The sequence below is a fragment of the Dermacentor albipictus genome, unplaced genomic scaffold, assembly GCF_038994185.2.
Source record: "Dermacentor albipictus isolate Rhodes 1998 colony unplaced genomic scaffold, USDA_Dalb.pri_finalv2 scaffold_18, whole genome shotgun sequence".
NCBI classification, from domain to species: domain Eukaryota; kingdom Metazoa; phylum Arthropoda; class Arachnida; order Ixodida; family Ixodidae; genus Dermacentor; species Dermacentor albipictus.
The window spans coordinates 2,763,306-2,782,848 of record NW_027225572.1 but is presented as its reverse complement, the minus strand read 5'-3'; the positions used below and the strand labels follow the sequence as shown (position 1 = coordinate 2,782,848).

General features: G+C 48.2%; 1 protein-coding gene across 2 annotated transcripts in view; it reads left to right on the top strand.

Moving 5' to 3' along the window:
• Positions 1–19,543, top strand: part of O-fut1 (O-fucosyltransferase 1) — a 266,792-nt gene that overhangs the window by 206,086 nt on the left and 41,163 nt on the right. Inside the window, exons 6-7 of one of the 2 annotated variants that reach the window (XM_065454110.2) lie at positions 1,414–1,545; positions 19,053–19,154. In XM_065454110.2, the coding sequence (XP_065310182.1) occupies positions 1,414–1,545; positions 19,053–19,154 (234 nt within the window). The remainder of the gene's footprint in view (positions 1–1,413; positions 1,546–19,052; positions 19,155–19,543) is intronic. The other variant, XM_065454111.1, reaches the window with a different exon arrangement.

The following is a 19,543-nucleotide window of genomic DNA, read 5'->3' as shown; positions in this document are numbered from 1 at the left end:
AAAGCATGCATGGCTGATGGACATAGGCTTTTCTCGTGCAAGCCAGTGAGAAGTACGTGGCGAGAAGCTTGTGGTGATCCCTCCTCAGCGTTTCTTCTGGATTTCTCAAGCTGACAGGTTGCCACGGCAGCCTTCTCGCAATTTTTAAAAGGCCCCTTTTGGGGCCACCAATGTGATGCCTCTGCAGTGTTGCCACCCGTGGCACCTTTTTGCAGTTGTTATAGTAATGCCATTCTTTAACGCCGACAGCTTAGGCTTGTTACACGTGATTGGAGCGCCCAGGAAGCAGTTAGAGTGAACACAATCAGCAGCAAAGCGGAGGAAGGTGGTGGCGAGGGCCACTTGGCCTCCCCGCCTATATAGTTTTATCATATCAGCTCTGCCATCCCCCTGTTTTGATTTTTTCATGCAACCCTGTTATAACAATTATCGGTTATAACAATAGATTTTTCGCGGTACTTGAATATTATAAGTGGGTTCGACTGTATTCGAATGCACACCCAAATTTCACAGGTTGAAAGTAAGAAAATAAAAGTACACCTGAACATAGCATTCCTTTGATTTATAAATGAAAATTATGGCATGCCCTCCACATGGGCGATCAGAAAAACAAAATGTGCAAAATTCACCTTCACAGAAGGGAACATATTTTTAAATGAGCTTTCATAATGAAAGCAGGGCATCATCATCACCATTTACGCTTCATTGGCCAGATCCCAAGCACACTGGGCCAGTATTCTCAAGCAATCATTTTCAGAGATACAACTAGTATCGCTTTCTCAAGATTTTACGTGGCTCTGCATCAAACTTATCGAAGTATGTGGCTGACAGTGCTCCTGGCACTGTGTGCAGATGGCAAGCTTGGCAGAGCGCTATAAACACTGGCAGTGGTATATGCCAACGCATCTGGTGCTGAGGCAAAAGGGATAGCATCTCCGAATATTATTCGAGAATACTGCTCCAGATTGTAATCGAGTATAAATTTAACCCACAGCAGCCTTAATGTAATGTGTTCTGCTGCCATTTTGGAATGGCAATGACGCTGCATCTGACGGCAGGCTGTTGCCAATACTGCAAAGGCGGTTTTAATTTTGTATCCGATTGTGATGCTCAAGCAAATTTCTAACCCATTTTCTTGGAAAAAAGGGTGCTCATTAGATTTGTTTAAATACCATAGTTCATGATAGTGCACTTTATCCTCCACCTCCCTTGTGGTTGGTGGGCGGCACAAAGCACATTGTCATGCATGATAAAACATGTCGCATCACCAGTGTCATATGTTGATTCTTTGCTTTCACAGCAGCCGTGATAAGAAGGAAGCACATTCACTTCAGCACTGACCTTTTGCAGCCATCTGAGAAGTGTTGACATTGCAATGGCTGCTTGTGTATCTCTGTCCCACATGCTTCACAGGTGCGTGCCTGTGAACACTTGGAGTCAAGTCCACTGCTCTTCTCGGCACCTCAGTGCGTGGGCTACATGGGAGAGCGAGGCCCACTGCCTACATTAGCCTGCCTTCCCACACCCGAGGTCGTCACACAGCAGGTAGTAAAAGTAGTTTGAATGCGGCCTCTTGCGTTCTTTGCATGATCACCGCCATTAAACCTCTCATAGAGGTGACCCATGTCCTGCACCCAACCGGCCCATTTCACTCCGTCTTACTCCCTTGGTGCTTGCTCTGATAAGCCGCCAGTTATTTGTTCCGTGCATCATATGTGCTGCCAGATCCATAATTCTGAACTTAAATTACAGCGTAAACACCTAAGACGGACCACAAAAGGAAGGGTGGTCCCTCTTCCTTTTGTGGTCCGTCTTAGGTATTTGCACTGTAATTTTAAGTTCCGAATTGTGTACCAACTAAGCCCAAATGAAGTTTTACAAATCCAGAAGTCAGCTATAGTGTCAATGCACATTTACTTCATAATTCATGCTTCTCTCTTTTTTTCGGACCCTTGTAGCAGGGGCAGCCATAAATGTCTTATGATATAAGGGAGCATAAAACTTTCTAAAATAGTTCTGTCTCCAGTGACTTGTGGTCATAACTTCCGAAGGTAGTGTTGTATCTCTAAAGAGTTGTGGTTGTGTCACTGGGATAGATTTGTAGTTTTCTCACATGACCACATCTCTTTTGAGGTATCTCAAGGGGTATCCACACCTGCCCAGTTTACAAGTGTGTGAAACCTTTAAGGTGCTAATTACTTTAATAGTCATCTTTAGTCTGTTAAATTTGCCACTATGGCAATGTGCACTTGTGAGATATATGTACTGACCACTGAGCTATTGCATAACCTTTGTGTTTGACAGTTTGTGCAGTGTTTGTATAGTTTGCACGATGCGGACTTCAAAAGGATAGTGGCAGACTTTTGTGTCTCGTGGAAGACCCAGTACGGCCCATTCTGGAAGGGTGTAAGAGGCACCTTTACAGTGTCTCGTCTAAGAAAAATCTGGGTCGAAGATTCAAGGTGTGGATGCACAAAGATGCTGTGGTCAGAAGATTAAGGCGGAACGAGGTGCAGTTCCTGAATGCAGTCCTGTAGGCAATGGAGGTACTGCAGCGGCTGGGGCGAGAGGGTCGAAGGATTGAACAAGTCTCCAAGAAGGCGTAGGGGTGCACCGTAGACGAGTTTGGCTGCTGAATTGCCAAGAAAGGCGATGCATAGGCCAAGAAGCATCGTAGAAAGGTGGTCGATTCAGGCACGCAGTGAGGATAGTTTTGAGCTGACGAAGCCACTCAATCATGCTGCTGGTACAGGGATTAAAAAAAATTAGGTTACGGGGTTTTACATGCCGAAACCGTGATCTGATTATGAGGCACGGTGTAGTGGGGGACTGTGGAAATTTGGACCACTTGGGGTTCTTTAACGTGCACCTAAATCTATGGACATGGGTGTTTTCGCATTTTGCCCCCACCTAAATGCAGTTGCCATGGCAGGGATTTGATTCCGTGACCTTAATTGTGCTTAGTAGCCCAATAGCATAGCCACTAAACCACGGTGGGTCGCGTCGCACCGGGATGGTATGCTGTGGTACAGTAGTACTTAGGGCTTAGGTTGAGGGAAGTGAAAAGAGTACATTAAAACTGCCGGCCACGATCAGTTGTAACAATTTTGGGGCATCTGAAGCGGGAAAGTCATGCTGAAACGAAGGCTTTGGTGACCGTTCCTGCAGTGATATCTGCAATGGGCACGGCTTTAGGTAGGGTAAAGCAGTCAATCATTGTGAGCATGAGTCGGCAGTCGTGATCGGGAAGCGGTTCAACTGAATCAAGATGGATGTGGTCAAAGCGACAGCCACGTAGCAAGAAAGACTGCATGGGAGTCTTCGTGTGGCAGGTCACTTTGGTGGTCTGGCAAGTGAGGCACAAGTGGGCCCACTGTCAAACGTCAGTGTTAATGCTCAGCCAGACATAACGCTGTGTAATGAGGCGCTGTGTAGTTCGGATGCTGGGATGGCAGATGTCATGAAGTGACTGGAAAACTGCATGACGGTAGGCAGCCAGAATGAAGGGGCACGGTGCAGCTGCTAACATGTCGCACCAAAGTGAGCCTGGTTCAAACAGGTGAGGAATGAGTTGCAGACGGAGGGAATAGGGGTGGTCACGCAGTGCTTGTAGCCTAGGGGCTTTCATGTGAGCACGAACTAGACATTCCCAGTCCACAGCAAATGTAGAAGTGCCTAGGGACGTGATGCGTGAGAGTGCATCAGCTGCGTCGTTGTCGTCATGTTTTATTTGTCGGATATGCATTGTGAATATGAATACAACAATCAAACCACTGCCCTGAGTCCCCAGCAGCCGTGAAGCAACTGATCACGGCGGCGGTCAAACTTGTGACGCAGCAGAGGGTGCTAAGAATCCCTGGCTCCAGACAGGCCGCCATTGGAATCTGAACCTGGCAATGTTTAACGTTAGAATGTCATCTAGTGAGGCAAGTCTAGCAGTGTTTTTGGAGGAATTAGAGGGTAGTAAATGGGATATAATAGGGCTCAGTGAGGTTAGGAGGACAAAAGAAGCATATACAATGCTAAAAAGCGCGCACGTATTGGGCTACCAGGGCTCAGCGGAGAGACGAGAACTAGGAGTCGGATTCCTGATTAATAAGGATATACCTGGTAACATACAGTAATTGTGTAGCATTAACGAGAGGGTGGCAGGTCTTGTTGTGAAACTTAATAAAAGGTACAAATTGAAAGTCGTACAGGTCTACGCCCCTACATCCAGTCATGATGACCAGGAAGTCGAAAGCTTCTATGAAGACGTGGAATTGGCAATGGGTAAAGTCAAAACAAAATACACTACACTGATGGCTACTTCAATGCCAAGGTAGGCAAGAAGCAGGCTGAAGACAAGTCACTAGGGGAATATGGCATCGACACTAGGAATAGCAGGGGAGGTTTATTAGTAGACTCCGCAGAACAGAATAATATGCGGATAATGAATACCTTCTGCAAGCGGGTTAGCCGAAAGTGGACGTGAAGGAGCCAGAATGGCGAGACCAGGAATGAAATAGACTTCATACTCTGCGCTAACCCTGGCATCATACAAGATGTGGACGTGCTCGGCAAGGTGCGCTGCAGTGACCATAGGATGGTAAGATCTCGAATTAGCCTAGACTTGAAGAGGGGACGGAAGAATCTGGTACATAAGAAGCTGATGAATGAGTTAGCGGTAAGAAAAATAATTGAGAAATTCCGGATGAAGCTACAGAACAGGTATTCTGCTTTAACTCAGGAAGAGGACCTTAGTGTTGAAGCAATGAACGACAATCTTATAGGCATCATTAAGGAGTGTGCAATAGAAGTCAGTAGTAACTCCGTTAGACAGGATACCAGTAAGCTATCGCAGAAGACGAAAGATCTGATCAAGAAACGCCAAGTATGAAAGCCTCTAACCCTACAGCTAGCTATGGAAAGAAGAATGATAGGTGTAACGTTAAGGGATGAGAAAAGAGCAGATTGGGTGAGAGAACAAACGCGAGTTAATGACATCTTAGTTGAAATCAAGAAAAAGAAATGTTCATGGGCAGGACATGTAATGAGGAGGGAAGATAACCGATGGTCATTAAGGGTTATGGACTGGATCCCAAGGGAAGGGAAGCGTAGCAGGGGGCGGCAGAAAGTTAGGTGGGCGGATGAGATTAAGAAATTTGCAGGCACGGCATGGCCACAATTAGTACATGACCGGGGTTGTTGGAGAAGTATGGGAGAGGCCTTTGCCCTGCAGTGGGCGTAACCAGGCTGATGATGATGATGATGATGATGAACTTTCTAAGTTAATCAACAAGCGTAAGGCAGCTGACATAAGGAACTATAATATGGATAGAATTGAACAAGCTCTCAGGAACGGAGGAAGCCTAAAAGCAGTGAAGAAACTAGGAATTGGCAAGAATCAGATGTATGTGTTAAGAGACAAAGTCGGCAATATCATTACTAATATGGATGAGATAGTTCAAGTGGCTCAGGAGTTCTATAGAGATTTATACAGTACCAGTAGCACCCACGACGATTATGGAAGAGGGAATAATCTAGAGCAATTTGACAGCCCACAAGTAAAGCCAGAAGTAAAGAAAGCCTTGGGAGCTATGCAAAGGGGGAAGGCAGCTGGGGAGGATCAGGTAACAGCAGATTTGTTGAAGGTTGGTGGGCGCATTGTTCTAGAAAGACTGGTCACCCTATATACACAATGCCTCATGATCTCGAGCGTACCGGAATCTTGGAAGAATGCTGACATAATCCTAATCCATAGGAAAGGGGACGCGAAGGACTTGAAAAATTATAGACCGATCAGCTTAGTGTCCGTTGCTTACAAAGTATTTACTAAGGTAATCGCAAATAAAATCAGGAACACCTTAGACTTCTGTCAACCAAAGAACCAGGCAGGATTCCGTAAAAGCTACCCAACAATAGACCATATTCACACTATCAATCAGGTGATAGAGAAATGTGCGGAATATAACCAACCCTTATATATAGCTTTCATTGATTACGAGAAAGCGTTTGATTCTGTCGAAACCTCAGCAGTCATGGAGGCATTACGGAATCAGGGTGTAGACGAGCCATATGTAAAAATACTGAAAGATATCTATAGCGGCTCCACAGCTACCATAGTCCTCCATAAAGAAAGCAACAAAATCCCAATAAAGAAAGGCGTCGGGCAGGGAGATATGATCTCTCCAATGCTATTCACAGCGTGTTTACAGGAGGTATTCAGAGACCTGGAGTGGGAAGAATTGGGGATAAATGTTAATGGAGACTACCTTAGTAACTTGCGATTCGCTGATGATATTGCCTTGCTTAGTAACTCAGGAGACCGATTGCAATGCATGCTGACTGACCTGGAGAGGCAAAGCAGAAGGGTGGGTATAAAAATTAATCTGCAGAAAACTAATGTTTTTAACAGTCTCAGTAGAGAACAGCAGTTTTCGAAAGGTAGCGAGGCACTGGAATTGGTTAGAGAATACATCTACTTAGGGCAAGCAGTGACCACGGATCCGGATCATGAGACTAAAATAATCAGAAGAATAAGAATGGGCTAGGGTGCGTTTGGCAGTCATTTTTAAATCATGAACAGCAGGTTGTCACTGTCCCTCAAGAGAAAAGTATATAACAGCTGTGAGTTAGGTTTTTGATGTGTTCTTTTCTCCTTGAAGTCGACCAAAGTCTCTTCAAGGTGTTTATCGGCGTTGATGAAGCAGGAGGCAGGTTGGAGGTAACAAACTTGAAGATATATTGTAACGGAAATATTTACACAGTCAAATACAGAGTTAGCAAAAGAACACTGATACAAAACACACAAGTAAACAGCGCCTTACTCTTCTACTTTTTCTTAAGTTAGAGCCTAGGACAACTGTCACTACATACGATCAACCGAGTCTCACTGTTCTACCACTAAGTGGTTACGGCCCAGACTAGCGTTGCATCGTACGGAGTCTTACTGTTCTATCAGGTTTAGTGATTACAGCCTAGACTGAGGAACAAGCACCTCGTCTCGGTTGTTATAGGGGAAAGAGACAAAGAAAAAGGGCGGTAGGGTCGTTAGCCCATCCCACGGAAGCAATTGCCAATGAGAGTTGACAGTTTCTTAAGCCACAACCCAAAGGGATGGGCTTACTCTCATAAGTGAATCTATTGGAAAACCACCCTGTTTTCCCTCTTCCCACATCTTCTCCCCCTCCTATTTCCACGTGGTCAGTGACGGCCTCGTCAAACACGCCAGGCATGCATGATTTATTGAGGCCATCTCGCACCTCAGCGGCGTTTCTAGCCAGCAAGGGGGGGGCTCGGGCGCTGGTGTCCCAACACCGCGTACCGTAGTCCCCCTCAAGGTTTTTCCTGGTAGAAAACTAATTACCGCTGGCGGCATCCGGACTCGGGTGCTCTTAAAACGACGCCGCGCCCCTCTCTACGGCGCGCACTGCATGTTGTAACACGACACAAAGCGGGCTCTCCCCAGCGCTCAAAACAAGATGCACGTGGCTGCCGTCCGAATGCGAGGGGCGCGAACCCCCCGCTCCGTACGCGCCAGACGTGGTCAACATTGCTAGCAGCTGCGTCTCTAATTAGCAGGGGACTCAAGAGCCGGCGCCACAACGTCGCGTATACAACCTTTGTCCGCTCGAGCTTTGTCCGCGTGGCCCTATTATGACCATCGGCGGAATGTCAACAAAGCCCGCGTAAAAGCATTTTCTCCGAATCCGTTTTCCGCCTCTGCACCGCGCCCCCCGCGGCGGCGCGCGCCTCGGCTCGTCACCCAACACCACGCGGGCCGTCCGACCCCTCAACAACAGAAACGGTTGCCGCCCGAGGCGCTGGGGGGGTGGACGCTTCCCTATTCACAAAACGCACGGGCAACTCGCGGCACTTCAAAAGTATATACAAAACAATCATGCAGCCCTACGCCGTTTCTCCTTGTTCGAGAGATGAGCGGCCTAACACGTTGCCCCTAAAGAGTATACTGGGCTGATTTTCGCTCAGTGATACGATAAATCACTGCCGCGATTACGTAATGAACATTCTAACCACACCCTAGCCTAATTACATCACAACAACAAACACTTTCATATAACAAAGCAAGAAGAGAGTAAAAAGAAATACACAATACATGTCATCAAACTATTAAGCACACGATTGCAGTTCCAAACTGTAAGAGCACTCTAGTGTCTCTGGGTCTTGAATCGGCACTCACAAAGTCCGCAATATACAGCGCCAAGTGAGCAGGAACATTCACGCCCATCCAGTTGGCATGGCAGTATAGTATTACGCTGGCTTCCATGAGCTGTTGTGAAGCCTGGACAAAGCATCCGCGTTACCATTACTGACACCCTTCCGATGTCGCACTGACACGTGATATCGCTGTAAAGCCAGCGCCCATCTTGTCAATTTTGCCCCGTGTGGAGTCGAAGTTGTAAGGTACGACAATGGATTGTGGTCGGAAACAACGTTTATCTCGGCACCAAAAAGCCAGTAGTCAAACTTCTTTAGGGCCCATATAATAGCAAACGCTTCCCTCTCAATTGTCGACCATCGCGTCTGAGTCGGCGTGAAGCGGTGGCTGGCAAAGGCAATAGGCCTCTCCTGTCCCTCAGCTGTCATTTGCGCCAAGCAAGCGCCCGCCGCCGTAGCTGACGCGTCTGTGAAAAGCCAGTAGGGCTCAGATGGGTCCGGAGTGCTGAGCGCCACGGCCTCGCACAGGGACTGTTTCAGCGTCTTAAACGCCGTCTGAGCTTCCTCTGACCAGGGTATGCTATTGGGTACCCCTTTCTTTGTTAACCGCATGAGCGGGCTCGCCACCTCTGCACAATCTCGGACGCACTCGCGATAGTAGCCGCACAGTCCTAGCAGGCTGCGTAGCTCCTTTTTAGTGCGTGGTGGCGCCACATTCTTAATTGCAGCTATTTTCTCTTCGTGTTCTGGGGTTGAGAATCTTGGTGCGCAACCTAATTTCTCGAGCATCGACTGTGTGAGCTGTGATTTGAAATTAGTGCCCTGGTCGGAACAGATCATTTCCGGAACGCCAGTGCGACTGAAAATTTCAATCAACGCGTCGCAAGTCGCCTTAGCTGTCAAAGAGCGCAGTGGGACAATCTCTGGCCACCCTGTGCAAATGTTCACCAAGCATAGCGCGTACCTATGACCTTTCGCTGACGGTCTGTCTAAGGGTCCAATGATGTCTGCATTGACAATTTGAAAAGGGTGATTTGGCCTAGTGGGAGGAGTTATAGGTACTCTGTCCGTGCGACGCCTGTCAGAGCGAATTTGACAATCATGGCATGCACGACAATGCTCTAATACCTCCTTCTCCATGCCAGGCCAAAAAAAATTACACCTAATACGCACTTTAGTTTTCCTTGGCCCTAGGTGCCCTCCGCATAGTGACTCGTGAGCCAAATGCATCACCTCACTGCGCTTGTCTTTCGGAACAACTAGTTGTCTCACTCGGGTGCCTACTACTGAGTCCCAGTGGTATAAGAGTCCATCGGAGACGAACATGCCGGATTTCCCACTCCGAGCATCTTCCCACCCTTTCTTTAAGGTAGCGTCAGCTAGCTGCAATCTGCGGAACTCTTCTCTCTGGCTTATTGACGCATCCCTCTCTTCATCAATTAGCTCAACTTCTCCAGAAACACCTTCCTCCTCCAAAGTAACGTTACAGGCCACTGCCTCGGATTTCTCATTTGATCGCTCTATCCTCTGAGCAGGCTCGGCCGGTGCTACAGTGGATTCCAGAGAGCTGCTGGCCCTCAACAAATGTTCCCAATCTTCCTTGGTCAACAAACAATCTGTGCCCTCGACGAGCTCATTAGTCAACGCGCAGAGTAGGTCAACGTTCTGAGGTTCCGCTGCCGTTTGCGGGCTATTTAACTTTACCGGCAACGTTGCTAGCTTTGCCTCAATAGTTTTGCCAAATGCAGACACCAATCGTATCGTGCCTGAAGGCTCCACAATACATTGCGGAAGCAGACTCTCGCGTATGACAGTTATTTCACTCCCCGTATCTAGAATCGCATCTGTGGATACGTTTCCGCATGAGATCGGGATCAACTGTAGGTTGGTCATGCCTTCACCTTTGTGTTTCAAGGCCTCTACCTTTGCAGTAAGGACTCCATCAGGTATCCCACTTCCCGTCTCGTCGGCTATCACCACCCTTTGTGTCCTCGGCCTTGGCTCGGTAGCCTTCTTTGGCTGGTTTCCCTTGTCACTAGACTTCGGGCAATCCTTAGCGAAATGGCCTGAGCTGTGACATACGTGGCACTTGAGGGCGCTTTTCGCCACTCGCGTCGGCTTTTGCCCCATCTCTGCCGCTGATGGCTTTGAGGCGTATCCTTTGCCTTTGGCTTGTTCCAAAGTTTGTAGTACTTTGGCAATCTCAGGTTGGTTAAGCCATCCCTCGCCTTCTCGTAGCATCACGTATTCAAGACCCTCTATACTAAGGCCCGCTTTTATACGATCCGCTACCATGAGTTCTGCCATAACTTCTACAGTGTCGGCTCCTCTTACTTGAAGGTAGTAGGAGAAATACGTTTTCACTCGCGACGCGAACTGTGACCACGTTTCCTCCTTCCGCTTCACTGCTCTCTCAAACCTTTGCAGATACTCTGCCGGAGAAAGCTTCAGTTCCATCAACACTGCCTGTTTAACTGACTCGTAATCTGTACTCTCTTCCTGGTTGAGGTTACGCAGTAGGTAGCGAACGCGCTCAGTTAGAGCTGGCATGACTAAATGCACGCGACTCTCATACGGTACCCCGTAAGTAGCAAAAAGTCTTTCTACCTCCTCAAACCATAAGGGTACATCCGCGTCACACGGCAGGCGGAACCCTTTCAGCACTTTTGCGCATTGCTCGACGGAGTCGAAGCCCATTCGCCTCCGATCGCCCCGCTCCGACTCAGCGCTCGACGACGTGCCATTGAGACGTTCAGCATTCGTCCTTGCCTGCAACAGCCTTTCGTACTCAATCTGAAGTTGTATACAGGTAGTCTGAGCATTGAACCTTTGAATTTCAAGTTCAAGCGTTCTTGTATCATTCGGAATTTGCAAAGGCTGAGATGCCTGCTGCGAAAATTCCTGGCTCTGACTGGGTTCTCTCATTTCATTTGACTTATCGGAATTTAGCCTATCGTCATTTGATAACTCCCGATTCCGATCCATTTCCGCCACCGTCGCACCCTCAACTCCATTAGACTCCATTGTCTCTGCGCCCCCGCGTGTCCTCACCATTTGCTCTACACATCAACTGCCATGCCAACTTGAGAAAGACGCAAGAAATCCTGCTCACCCTTTGCTGAATGCACTGTCGTTTTCGGATCTCCTCCACGGTGCCGGGCTTGGCTGCTGTGGGATCTTCTCAAAGGTGCAGGAGGTGCTCGTTGGATGACTTGATCCTTTCACCACTGGTCCAGGATTCGATGTTGTAGAGCTCGCCGATCCTGCCGACTGCGCCAGTTAAGTTTTGTGATTGATTGTTCTTTTCTCCTTGAAGTCGACCGATGTCTCTTCAAGGTGTTTATCGGCGTTGATGAAGCAGGAGGCAGGTTGGAGGTAACAAACTTGAAGATATATTGTAACGGAAATATTTACACAGTCAAATACAGAGTTAGCAAAAGAACACTGATACAAAACACACAAGTAAACAGCGCCTTACTCTTCTACTTTTTCTTAAGTTAGAGCCTAGGACAACTGTCACTACATACGATCAACCGAGTCTCACTGTTCTACCACTAAGTGGTTACGGCCCAGACTAGCGTTGCATCGTACGGAGTCTTACTGTTCTATCAGGTTTAGTGATTACAGCCTAGACTGAGGAACAAGCACCTCGTCTCGGTTGTTATAGGGGAAAGAGACAAAGAAAAAGGGCGGTAGGGTCGTTAGCCCATCCCACGGAAGCAATTGCCAATGAGAGTTGACAGTTTCTTAAGCCACAACCCAAAGGGCTGGGCTTACTCTCATAAGTGAATCTATTGGAAAACCACCCTGTTTTCCCTCTTCCCACATCTTCTTCTCCCCCTCCTATTTCCACGTGGTCAGTGACGGCCTCGTCAAACACGCCAGGCATGCATGATTTATTGAGGCCATCTCGCACCTCAGCGGCGTTTCTAGCCAGCAAGGGGGGGGCTCGGGCGCTGGTGTCCCAACACCGCGTACCGTAGTCCCCCTCAAGGTTTTTCCTGGTAGAAAACTAATTACCGCTGGCGGCATCCGGACTCGGGTGCTCTTAAAACGACGCCGCGCCCCTCTCTACGGCGCGCACTGCATGTTGTAACACGACACAAAGCGGGCTCTCCCCAGCGCTCAAAACAAGATGCACGTGGCTGCCGTCCGAATGCGAGGGGCGCGAACCCCCCGCTCCGTACGCGCCAGACGTGGTCAACATTGCTAGCAGCTGCGTCTCTAATTAGCAGGGGACTCAAGAGCCGGCGCCACAACGTCGCGTATACAACCTTTGTCCGCTCGAGCTTTGTCCGCGTGGCCCTATTATGGCCATCGGCGGAATGTCAACAAAGCCCGCGTAAAAGCATTTTCTCCGAATCCGTTTTCCGCCTCTGCACCGCGCCCCCCGCGGCGGCGCGCGCCTCGGCTCGTCACCCAACACCACGCGGGCCGTCCGACCCCTCAACAACAGAAACGGTTGCCGCCCGAGGCGCTGGGGGGGGTGGACGCTTCCCTATTCACAAAACGCACGGGCAACTCGCGGCACTTCAAAAGTATATACAAAACAATCATGCAGCCCTACGCCGTTTCTCCTTGTTCGAGAGATGAGCGGCCTAACAGCTGTGTCTTACCAGTACGCACCTACGTGGCAGAAACCTGGGGGCTTACGAAAAGGGTTCTGCTTAAATTGAGGACGATGCAACGAGCTATGGAAAGAAGAATGATGGGTTAAGGGATAAGAAAAGAGCGGATTGGATGACGGAACAAATGCGAGTTAATGACATCTTAGTTGAAATCAAGAAAGAGAAATGGGCATGGGCAGGACATGTAATGAGGAGGGAAGATAACCGATAGTCATCAAGGGTTACGGACTGGATTCCAAGGGAAGGGAAGCGCAGCAGGGGGCGGCAGAAAGTTAGGTGGGCGGATGTGATTAAGAAGTTTGCAGGGACAACATGGCCACAATTAGTACATGGCCGGGGTAGTTGGAGATGTATGGGAAATGCTCTTGCCCTACAGTGGGCGTAACCAGGCTGATGATGATTATACATTGTGAAGTTTGATATATAGGCCATTTGACGATGTTCACGTGCAATGTACTTGGAAGAGTTCATACACCAGAGGCATGTGATCAGTTAGAATGTAAAACAGCTGGCCTTCTATGAAGTCTCCGAAGTGCTAGATGGTGGAGTACATGGCGAGCTGCTCACGGCCAAAAACATTGCAGTGAGTCTCGGCAGGTTGGAGCTTCCGAGAGAAGAAACCCACTGGTTGCCACTCGGGAGTCTATTTTCTGTTGGAGAACAGCGGCAATGGCCACACTGGAAGCATCCACCAGGATGCGAATAGGGATATTAGTTCTCGGGTGGATGAGAAGTACCGAATCAGCGATGGCTTGTTTAGCAGCCCTGAAAGCAGCTTGAACTTCGGGAGACCAGTAAGCCAGGAAGAAGGTCAGTCAGTGGGTGCAGAAGCTCAGCACACTGCGGAATAAAGTGGTGTGAGAAATTCGCTAGGCCCAGGAACTCGCACAGCTGGCATAGAGTAGTGGGTGCTGGGAAATCTTTGACAGCCTAGACGTGAGAAGGCAACAGACGAATTCCCAGTGATGAGATGTGGTGGCCCAGGAATTCGAGCTCAGGAAACCCGAAGATGCATTTCTGACGGTTGAGAACCAGTCCAAATTGTTGAAGGCATTGAAAGAGTTCCAGGAGGTCATGATCTTGTGGAGTGGAACTCGCGACCAGGACATTGACGGTGTCGGCAAATATAGCAGGGAGGCCGTGTGTTACATAGCCCAAAGGGCATGCGCACATACTCAAGCTGGCCAAAGGGTGTAGTAATGGCCATCTTCGTGATATCGGCAGGCTCAATGGAAATTTGGTAATATGCCTTGATAAGGTACACTTTGCTAAACATCTTGCATCCTTCCAAGTAGCCTGTGATACCTTGGATCTGTGGAATGGGATAGCTGTCGTGGTTCGTGCGAGCGTTGAGTGGCCTGGTGGTCGCTTGCACAAACACCAGTCACGTGGTTCTTTCTTGGCCACCAGATGGAGTGGGGAAGTCAAACCGCTGAACAAAGGACAAATAATACCCAGCTGGAGCATGTGATCAAATTTCCATTAGGAATTGCTAGATGCTCCCCGAAGTGGTGGCTCGTACAAACTGCGATGGGTGGACCACTTGTGACAATGTGGCGTGTTACGCTGTGCTTGGGCGGCTGATTTAAATTGCAGGCCTTTGTGACCTCGGGAACGTCTTCGAAAATTCTAGCATACAGGCATGGTGGGATCAGTGTGCAGACGCCAGTGGGAGCGACAGCCGACAGAACACCAGGAATGAAGAGGCGCATCTTGCTGTCAATCAGGCAATGGCAGCGTAAGCTGACGTCGAGGTTGAAATGGATCAGGAAGTTGGAGCCGAGGATGGGCTGATTGACGTCGGCTACGATGAAGACCCAATGGAACATGTGCCGCAGGCCAAGGTCGATAGTGAAGGACCGCAGACTATACGTGGTGATAGAGGTAGAGTTTGCCACACGAAGGATAGGTCCACGTGACTTAAAAGTGCGGTCACTCTTTCAGGACGGCAGTACGCTGACCTCGGCACACGTGTTTGCGAGGAAGCACAGGCCAGAAATCATGAGGATGTCTGTAGGGTGTCAATGGAAATGGTGAGTTGGTAGAGCCGGGACTCTAAGCAGGAAGTGACTGAGGACTCTGGTGCTGAAAAGAAGGGCGGCGACTGAAGAAGTCGCATCGTGGACTCGATCAGCGAGCTGGGCCAGGCTGTCGAAGGTCAAGCTCCCTGCAGTGACAAAGACAAGGTGGGTGGACTGTGACAGGCGCTGCAGGAATAGCTTCCTCAACAGTGCACCATTCAAGTTGACGTTGCTTGTGCCTAGGAGCTGCCACACGCTGTTGAGCAACTGGGAGGGGCGACAATCTCCAACTCTTCCAAAGGGAGCAGGCGCTGGAGGTGCGCACTCTCAGATGCCATTGTGCATTCTAAATATTCAGTTGTTGCTGGTACAGAGCATCGCCCAGAGGTGCAGTGATGACGTCCACCACCTCTTGAGCCACCTCGGGAGACAAGTTGCAAAGTAAGTGGCACACCACCTCAGAGACTGAGAAGTCTGTGAGGTGATGTGGTGCAGATTGAAGATGGATTCAACCTGGGCGAACCAAACCTCTGGGTTCTTGCACCAGAACGTAAGGAGGCAGAGCTGGAGGGCTGCGACGTCCCGTGGGCGCAAGGTAGCGTCAGGCGGAAAGCTGCCTGAGGGTGGTGGTTTGCTGGGGTCGGTCATCTCTTAGGCCAGAGTCACCACTGTCGGGAATTGAGGGGTCGTAGCAGAGTGCCAGAACAAAAGGACCAGCATATCAGGCTTCTAGAGCAGAACTGCTCGTGCCGTGCTTGCGCATCGAGCATGCACCGCTCATCGTTATTTTCCTCGTGTTTCACAGCTGGCACCAAGGCGCCGGTTGAGAGCGCCGACCATACTGTCCTCGTGTTGCGGCCTCGGTGGGTGCCACCGCAGCATTAAAGGACACATTCTAATTAAGCCAACTGCTTTCTTGTGATGGTCAAGCACAGACACCAGTGGCACTCAGGCCCCATCTTTTCAATGAAATGCAAGCTTTTCAGGGCAGGGAACATATATCATGTAGCATTACACGGACTGGCGCACTGACCTTCAAAGATGTGTGCCAGTTTGAGTTCACTGCAGACTACATGTGGAACAAGTACATATAACCCGCAGTCATTTGTTGCAGGGTGGGCTCAATTGAAGTTATACACAACTACGAAAGGCAGGTGGTACCCAGTAAAACTTTATTAATGTGTACAGTGCTCACGGAATGAAACGCGTCAATTTAGGTCTAAGTAATGCGCATACTTTCGTTTCCACCGGCTGTAATTCGTGTCACATGGACGTAATTTTGGTGCGTACACTTACATCGGAATCCTCGTCACCTTTGGTGACCAAATTCCTTGCGACATGACATTGTTCTCTCGCGTACTTTGCACGTATGCAGGGCTTTACTAAATGCTCCGTGTCGCGTTTCATTCCGTGAGCACTGTACATGCTTAGAACATACAGATGGTTAACACATAGTTGTGATAAATCACTGACCCAGTTTCCATAGAGCCAATGTATTGGTGACCACGGGGAGATGGGCCACAGAAATCTGTTTTCATTAATAAAGCTAACGCATGAAATTAATGTATTGTACAGAGTTTCATGCTCCATTTCTGAATATTATTGTTAGTTTAACAAAATAATATTTATTTTTCCCATGCCTCCTGAAAGTTGGAAAAGTATGATCTGCTGCGCAAGTTTCAAGCTTCATATCATGAGTAAGAGAGCATTTTAAAATAGCCTACATTGCTCTACATAGAGCAAGATTACAAAAAGCTAAAAAATAATTTTGTTTATTTTTATTATTAAAAAAGAATTTTAATTTCGAGAACATTGTCGAGTGGTTTCCTAAAATGGACATAACCAAAATTGCCGAAAATTGTAACTGTAAAGAGGTTTATTGACTGGGAATTGAGAGCGGCTAATCTAGCGGTAGAACAGAAGCAAGAGTTCCACCACGAGTGGCGAATGCGTGCCTAGCGCTGGTGGTGATGATTTGCCAGCATTTGTCATCTTCACTACAATTACCCCCTGGAACAAAAAGGAGCCATCCTGGCTACCTATGAGCTCACCATGATGAGCAAGTCATAGTATGACTTGAGGTGCTGCACATGGAAAATATCTTATCCTCGATGGTGCAGTTTCAAAGACAGCGTGACAGGTTTGATGATGTAGTTCACAAGAGATGTGCGCTCGATGATGCGTTAAGGGCCTTCGTACTTGGGTAGTAGTTTCAAAGACAGACTAGTTGCATTGGCAAGAACTGACAGCCACACAAGTGTGCCAGGAAGGAAAGTGGGCTTGTCGGTGTTGTTCGTGCAGCTGCTCATCTGACACTGCTGGTCAGCTGAAGTTGAGGCCCGTGCGAGTTCATGGCACTGCTCAGCATGTCTTGCAGCAGCAGAAATGGGCATGCATGCAAATGAATCCAGCCGGTACGGGAGAATTGTGTCGATAGTGTTCGACAGATGGCAGCCGTAAAATAAGGAAAAGAGAGAAAAGCCAGTGGTGCTCTGGGTGGCGGTGTTGTATGCGTAGGTGACGAAGGGCAGCATGAGGTCCTAATTTGTGTAGTCGGAGTTGACATACATTGCAAGCCTGTCGCCAAGCGTACAGTTGAAGTGGTCAGTAAAGCCTTTAGTTTTAGGGTGGTATGCAGCAGTTGTCCGATGAACAACTTGGCTCTGATCAAGGATGGCTTCAATGGCTTTGGACAAAAAGACGTGACTGCAATCGCTGAGCAGTTTCTGGGATGGGCCGTGACGGTGGATAAAACTGTGAAGAAGAAACGAGGCAACTCATGTGCTGTATCTGCCGGGAGGGCGGCAATTTCAGCGTATTGCGTGAGATGGTCAACTGCGACAATGGTCCAGCGGTGGACAGCAGTTGTCAGAGGAAGTCGCCCATACAAATCAATGCCGACACACCCAAACGGCTGGGCAGGGACCACATGTAGAGGCTGTAGACCACCTGAAAACTGGGGAGCTGAGGATTTGCAGCATTCGCAACTGGGGCAAGAGCGGGCAAATGTTTGAACATAGCTGTACATCCCTCGGCAGTAGTACCACTGTCGAAGACGTTTGGAAGTTTTGAAAACTGCTGAGTGTGCACACTGTGAATCATCATGGAAGGATGTGCAGATTTTGGAATGCAGGCTTTGATGTATCACCAGTAACTACAGATGGTCGTTTGAGGAATAATTACAGCGGTGAAGCAGGTCACTGTGAATAGTGAAATGGTGAGCTTGACAGCGCAGCTAGCGAGTTGTCGGTTGTGTTGAAGAATCAGGGAGAAAGTCTGTAAGCGAGGCAATCCAGTGCTCCTTGCGCTGCTCGGAAGTGGTGGCTCCAATCTCAGTGGACGAAATGGTAGACAGACGCTGAGGAACAGGAAATGTTGTCGGACTAGGGAGAGCATGACAAGGCATTGGCGCCAGGATGCTGGCGTCTGTTTCAGTACATGGCACAGATGTCAAAGTCTTGCAGCTGAAGTGCCCAGTGAGTATGGCGGCCTGAGAGCTCTTTCAATTAAGAGAGCCAACAGAGTGCATGATGGTTGTGACGACATGAATGGGTGCCCATACATAACCAAATTTTGTATGTATATGCAAAATGATGTGTAGAATGCAAGTACCTAGGTCTTATATTTATTCCAACCATCGGTTAGAAACCACAGGTTGTCATGTTTTTGATTCAGTAACATGTTTTTGATGTGATATGTCAATACATTCTTGACATTACAAAACAGTTTTTAGTAGAAAAGTTGATTAAAGTACCTAGATTACAAGAAAAGTAGAATGTTACCTATCAAGAAAAGGGGGTCAGGCAAGGAGGCAATCTCTGCATGCTTACAAGAAGTGTTCAAGCTATTAGTCTGGTAAGGCTTAGGAGTGAGGATGAGTGGCAAATATCTCAACACCCTTCAGTTTGCTAATGAGACGGTCCTGTTCAGCTATACTGGGGTTGAATTGCAGCAATTATTTAAGACCTCAACTGAGAGAGTTGAAGAGTACGGTTGAAGGTTAATATGCAGAAGACACATAATATTCAGTAGCCTTGCAAGGGAACAAGAATTCATGATCGCCAGTTAACCTCTAGAATCTGTGCAGAAGTACATTTAGCATCTAGGTCAGAGTATGTTTGTCTAGTTGCCAGAAGATATTTGCTATAGGAGCACTTACACATTTGTCCGCATGACGTTACATGCTCTTTAAATTGAGCATTGTGAGAATGTGTGGACAAGTTGCTCATTTTTCCTGGGGCAGGTGGTGCGCGTTGTTCGAGCTTTGCGGGCACGCTCTGTTTTTGTGGCCACAGACAGTGACGCTATGCTTGACCGGCTAAACCGCGCCCTCGAGCCTCTGCAGGTGAGTGTGTGTCAAGGATCTTTTAACTAGGCTTGTGGAGCCAAGGTTCAAAGCACAATGAGAACTTTTTTGAATGGTTACAGCATTCTCTGATTTCTATACTTTGCTCCCTAGCTTTCGTGGGTAACATTTACATTGGCATTTGTTAGCAGCTGAACTCTTTCGGATCCTCTAATTGGATTCATAGGTGACATTTGTGTCATTGGGCCACATTTATAATTTCCTGTGAACTTAGGCAAAGTTAGTGACAGATGACACCAGTTCTCAGATATTGTACATTGATCTCGTGCTGAAAATTTCAGGAGGTGCATGTAACATTAACCAAATGTGTCCTTTAGAAACCTTCACGAACAACGCAACTTTTTTCTTTGAATATCAAGTCCAAAGAA